Source organism: Schistocerca americana, chromosome 1 (genome assembly GCF_021461395.2).
Source record: "Schistocerca americana isolate TAMUIC-IGC-003095 chromosome 1, iqSchAmer2.1, whole genome shotgun sequence".
In the NCBI taxonomy this organism is placed as follows: domain Eukaryota; kingdom Metazoa; phylum Arthropoda; class Insecta; order Orthoptera; family Acrididae; genus Schistocerca; species Schistocerca americana.
Genome location: NC_060119.1, coordinates 479,421,970 through 479,427,969, shown reverse-complemented (window position 1 = coordinate 479,427,969; position 6,000 = coordinate 479,421,970). Strand labels below are relative to the sequence as shown.

The following is a 6,000-nucleotide window of genomic DNA, read 5'->3' as shown; positions in this document are numbered from 1 at the left end:
GGACAGAAAACCAGTAACATTTGTATCAGGTACCTTCCGCCTTGCACTTGCGGAGTACATATGTGGATGTCAACGTAACAAGATAAGAGGAGAAAAATAAAATAGGCTATGAAATGAAACCCAAACGCGCCCACGTTCCGTAATAAGAAAGGTGCGTTGTATCAAAGATTACCACTGCGAAGTACGAGCTCACGGTTAAGTGGCTCGCATACGCTCAGCGTTAACGCGTGTGAAGGCGGGCCGGGGTGAGTCTATCATCTGGCGCTGGTGCGACGGTGAGCGGGCGCATGCGCGCCTCAGTCGGGGAGTTATCTCGCGGGACACCAAGTCTCGCACCGAGTCTGCACGGCGTGTGTGTGCATGGCGCTCCACTGCGCTGCCGACGCACGAGGGGTGCGCATCCGACACCTCGGCTGCGGACATGAGGTGCCGCCGCTGCCGCCGCTACGTGCTGCTCACCCCCCTGTGCATCGTCGCTGGCCTCTGCTTCTTCCTGTTCCTCCTGCCACTCCTGCGCACACCGGATGAAAGTAAATACCAGGTGAGGCGGCCCACCAATGGTAGTCGACGCACTAGCCCTGCATCCTGCATTTCATCGTAACCCTGCGACAAGTGACTGAGGTACGTCGTCGCCGCGTGACGATAAACCTGTGCGTCTCGTATACAAATATTTAAGCCACACAATTTTAATGGGAACAATCTCTAAGTCGGTATAGATCCAGTACATTGATATTTAAAAAACGTTTCGATTATCACTTGCTCTCCCCCTTCCTCATCATCAAGTCGCAAGGAGTAAAAGGATACAAGACTGTTTTTCTTTTTTAAAAAAAAAATCTATTTGTGTCTCTGTCCGCTTGCACAATAAGCATATTTCAAGGCTCCTGCCTGGAAGCAAACCGAATTTATTATTTTTGTCTCATCATCCATACGTGCTTGGGTGATGTAACACCATCGTCAGTGTGTTTCCGTTTATTTTATTGAATATATCTTCCTTTTTTTTTTCATGGTGCTATCTGACATCTGCAGTACGGTTGGTATTTCAGTACTACCTGTCACCTGCGATTTTATTGTTGGTATTATTGGTTTCCGTGTTGTCAAAACCATATGAACTGTATTCGCAACGCGTATTGTCAACGAAATATGTATGGGTGAAGGCAAAACACTAAGAGTTTGTGTTTTCTCTTTTTCACTTTTCAAGGGAGAATGCTCAGAAAACTAACCGTTTGTGTCATTTTTTAAATTTATTCATGGCTGTGCAAGTAGTTTTTTATGCTGAAAGGCAATGTAAGCTTTAAGCCACGGATATTGAGCGTAAACCCTCCTTGAATATTTTAATGCTAGCGTAACGACCGAATGAATCCGTCCACGCGCTAACTAATCGAATAATGCGAGCGGCTCCGTCGAAAAAATGATTTCAGTGAACTGCTACGAGCGTCATCAATATGCATCTGCCTGAATGTCAGAAAGACCAGATACAACAATTGCGAGGCTCTGATAAGCTGTATGTTTTGTGATTGGTTGCCTGTTAGCGAATGTCAGCAATATATGCATCGATCATCAGTAAAGTATAGCTACGTTAACAAACTAGATGATTACCCGCTGTTACCAATTTTATTTACGTGTTTTTAAAAGCATAATTTTATAATTTGAAATATATTAGAAAAACATAACAATACCAATTTAATAAAAGCATGGTTTATAACTCCTCCTAACATCTTCCAAGACTTCTTATATTCGTTTATCAAATGGGACTCTCACCAGTAGTGTGGAAACGCCGAAAATTGTGAATTCTAAACTAACATTTTTCAAGAGATCGTGAGTTAAATTTGTACCAGTTGATACATATAGAACATGAAGGAATCCTTTTGGTTATTTCGACGGAACCTGTTTAATTTTTTGAGACTCAAAGCAACTTTGCGCTCATTGCTATTCACTCTTACAGCGATACGGTCACAGTGAAGAAGATTATATTAGTAAGTCGCCTTGATATGTTACAACTTTATGTATATAAACTTTTGGCACTGAAAATAGCAAAGTAATTTGGTTGCTTTTGATTGCTTAAGTTAAATGATGTTAGAAAGCATTCCGCGAAAGCAACCTGGGTTCCACAAATCCGCCAAACAAATTGTAATTCTAATTGAACGTACATTTAATTCAAGAACTTGTGTTACCTATTGATTGGGAATTGTCTCTTAAAACACGTCCTAAATACTATTTAATTCAGTAATTTTTGCAAATGATTATGTCAATTGATAGTAAAATTGAACAACAAGCGTAATCATGAGGTTTCATAATACAAATTTTGAGAAACGGAAACTATATGTGACAACCTGGCACGATACACTCCATGACGCCGTGCGTCTTAAAGGTTTTTTACTAGTGTAACTATTATAATAATTTGATACGTAGTTACGCTTTCCATATTAATGAAGTGATTAATGTAGTGATAGCTGGGGTCTGGTGATATTAGCTCCATATTCCGTGTCCACACTTCGAATATGGTCAGGATTTAGTTGACTGCTCCTATAGACAGTCACAATTTATTTGATGCTTTTGTATTTAAGAAGCGTTTCAGGGATCAAGGTCCCATCATGACTCCATAAACATGAATCGTACAAGAAAAGCATAGGAATCCTTATGAATACGAACTAATTAGGGTCGATCTAAGCATGATTGTTTTGAATACATTTGAAATACATAAATGTTTCTGACCGGTGCCTTTATTAACAATTCCACGACGTTTTCTAATAAATGACTGTTTAATTCAAATATTATAACATAGCATTTAGAAACGTGAATACGTAGCTCCATTACTTCCATTGCAGACTGAAGGGTGACATACTGACAGACCTAAAGGCAAAATATTGAATATGGTCCATGAAATTGTCTCACTGCGAAAGGAAGTACAGTGGTTCCTCTCCTCAGCCATCCCATGGACAACAAAATGACAAGTACTGAGGTAAGTGATCGCAGAACAGCAATTATTTCCAGTGGATGGTGCAGGAGCTAAACCTTGACTTCCGAAATACGTTCGATACTGTTTCCCACTGACTCTTAGAGCAAAACAAGAGCTCGCGCAATGCCGAACCAGTAGTAGTGTGTTATTAGTAACTTTATTGTGAGATTTACGCAACACGATGTGTGAGTGAGTGAATGTATGCGTTGTGGCTGGATTCATGCCTCCCTTGAAGGTAGAACTCAACACGTCATTCTCCGTGCGAGAAAAAATGTCAACCCAAAAAGTAACTTCGAAACTCTCAATGCGTGTTTTAAGAACGTTACTTTTTACGGTATGTGCAGGGTGTAAACGATAACCTAACGACATACTACAATGGTGTAGACGAAGTCGAGACGAACAATTCGATACAGGCTACTTGTGGTCCATCAATCCGGGAAACAGCCTCAGACTAGTCCACAAGAGCAACCTACGCTACGGCCCATGCGCGTCGTGCAAGATTTTGGCTAAAACCGTCCTTGAATATTAAAAACCCATTGTCATTACACTTGCGGAATGTAAAATTAGTGTTTGTGTAAATTTTGCCTCAAAATATTATGAATGTTAACAGCATGAAATTAACAATGAAATTGTTTTGTTTTTTTCTGGCCCTCTTGCACGATCCGTTACAGCCATGCGGATAAGATGCGTGATCTCGACTGCTGGTGATACGAGGCCGTTGGGATCCAGCACGGCGTTCCGTATTACCCTCCTGAACCACCGATTCCATATTCTGCTAATTGTCATTGCATCTCGACCAACGCGAGCAACAATGTCGCGATACGATAAACCGCAATCGCGATAGGCTACAATCCGACCCTTATCAAAGTCAGAAACGTGATTGTACGCATTTCTCCTCCTTACACGAGGCACCATAACAACGTTTCACCAGGCAACGCCGGTCAACTGCTGTTTGTGTATGAGAAATCGGTTGGAAACTTCCCTCACGTCAGCACGTTGTAGGTGTCGCCACCGGCGCCAACCTTGTGCGAATGCTCTGAAAAGCTAATCATTTGCATATCACAGCATCTTCTTCCTGTCGGTTAAATTTCGCGTCTGTAGCACGTCATCTTCGTGATGTAGCAATTTTAATGGCCAGTAGTGTATTATATATGAGGTTGTCGCTTAAGTTCGAAGCGCTTTTGTTTTCCATGTTGGTATTCCAGTTGCTATAGGTTTATTTATTGATTGTCATTTTTAGTTTGTAGTTCACTGTTGCTGTCTGAGTTTACATATTGTCATTTTGTCATTTGGAGGTAGTAAGTGGAGCTGTGGACGCTAGAAAATGGGGTGCTAAGTGGAGAAATTGGAACATTTCCGACATATTCTTCTGTTTATGTTCGATAGCGGAGGCAGCCAGAAGCATTTGCTACGTTTATGTGGCTAACGTCATTGGACGAGGACGCCAAGAAAATGGTTTTCTCGTTTTAAGGAGGATCATTTTGACATTGGTGACACTCCATCTCCAGAAAGACTTTCGGGATTTGATGATGATCATTAAGCGTATTAGTCCACAATGACCTATGCCAATAAACGGCCGCCGGTGTGGCCGAGCGGTTCTAGGCGCTACAGTCTGGAACCGCGCGACCACTACGGTCGCAGGTTCGAATCCTGCCTCGGGCATGGATGTGCGTGATGTCCGTAGGTTAGTTAGGTTTAAGTAGTTCTTAGTTCTAGGGGACTGATGACATTAGAAGTTAAGTCCCATAGTGCTCAGAGCCATTTTTGAGCCAATGTACGTGAGAATTGGTAAATGAACTGTGATCACTCCACCATCGTGCAACGTGTGTGGGGGATGTTCAAGAATAGGGTGAACGGCTACCGCATGCGCTAAGCTAAGAGCACAAAAATCAGCGGGTGGCCATGTGTGCCTCCCTCCTTGCTCGTCATCATTGTCTCGTGAACAGCTTCGACCATTCCTATCGTGTATCGTTACTGGTGACGAGAAATGGCGTCTTCATGCTAACATGAGCAAACGAAAGGAGTGGCTGAGACCGAACAAAGCAGCAACTCCCCTACAAAGACCTGGGCGCATCCACAAAAGATAATATGTGTTTGGTGGAACAGCGAAGGTGTAGTGTACTACGAACTCCTTCCCTGATGTGTAACCATCACAGATGACATTAATTGTCAGCAACTGAGACGTCTTACAGACACAGTCCAGGAACAACGAAGAGGAAGACTGCATGAAGTAATGATACTCCATCAGAATTCTTGCCCGCATTCTGCTAGACTGACAAGAAACACTATACAGGAGTTCATCTGATCTTGCGCTCTAAGATTTTCATCTTTTCCCCCCTCTACGAACAGGCAGCACTGAAAAGCCTATGTCAAATGGTTCAAATGGCTCTGAGCACTATGGGACTCAACTGCTGTGGTCATAAGTCCCCTAGAACTTAGAACTACTTAAACCTAACTAACCTAAGGACATCACACACATCCATGCCCGAGGCAGGATTCGAACCTGCGACCGTAGCGGTCGTGCGGTTCCAGACTGTAGCGCCTTTAACCGCTCGGCCACTCCAGCCGGCAAGCCTATGTCGAAACAAGGCCTCGGGAGTAGATAACATTCCATTAGAACTACTGACAGCCTTGGGAGAGTCAGGCCTAACAAAACTCTACCATCTGGTGAGCAAGATGAATGAGACAGGTGAAATACTTCAGGAAGAATATAATAGTACCGATCCCAAAGAAAGCAGTGGTTGACAGATGTGAAAATTACCGAACTATCAGTTTAATAAGCCACTGCTGCAAAATACTAATACGACTTCTTTACAGACGAATGGAAAAACTGGTAGAAGACAACCTCGGGGAAGATCAGTTTGGATTCCGTAGAAATGATGGAACATGTCAGGCAATACTGACCCTACTATTTATCTTAGAAAATAGATTAAAGAAAGGCAAACCTACGTTTCTAGCATTTGTAGACTTAGAGAAAGCTTTTGACAATGTTGACTGGAATACCCTCTTTCAAATTTTGAAGGTGGCAGGGGTAAAATACAGGG

General features: G+C 42.7%; 1 protein-coding gene across 1 annotated transcript in view; it reads left to right on the top strand.

Annotated features, from left to right (window-relative positions):
- The first annotated feature begins 387 nt into the window (after positions 1 to 387).
- LOC124624054 (beta-1,4-glucuronyltransferase 1-like) overlaps positions 388 to 6,000 on the top strand; it is a 165,778-nt gene continuing 160,165 nt past the window's right edge. The window contains exon 1 of the mRNA XM_047149082.1: positions 388 to 541. Within this exon, the coding sequence (XP_047005038.1) occupies positions 422 to 541 (120 nt within the window). The 5' untranslated portion in view covers positions 388 to 421. The remainder of the gene's footprint in view (positions 542 to 6,000) is intronic.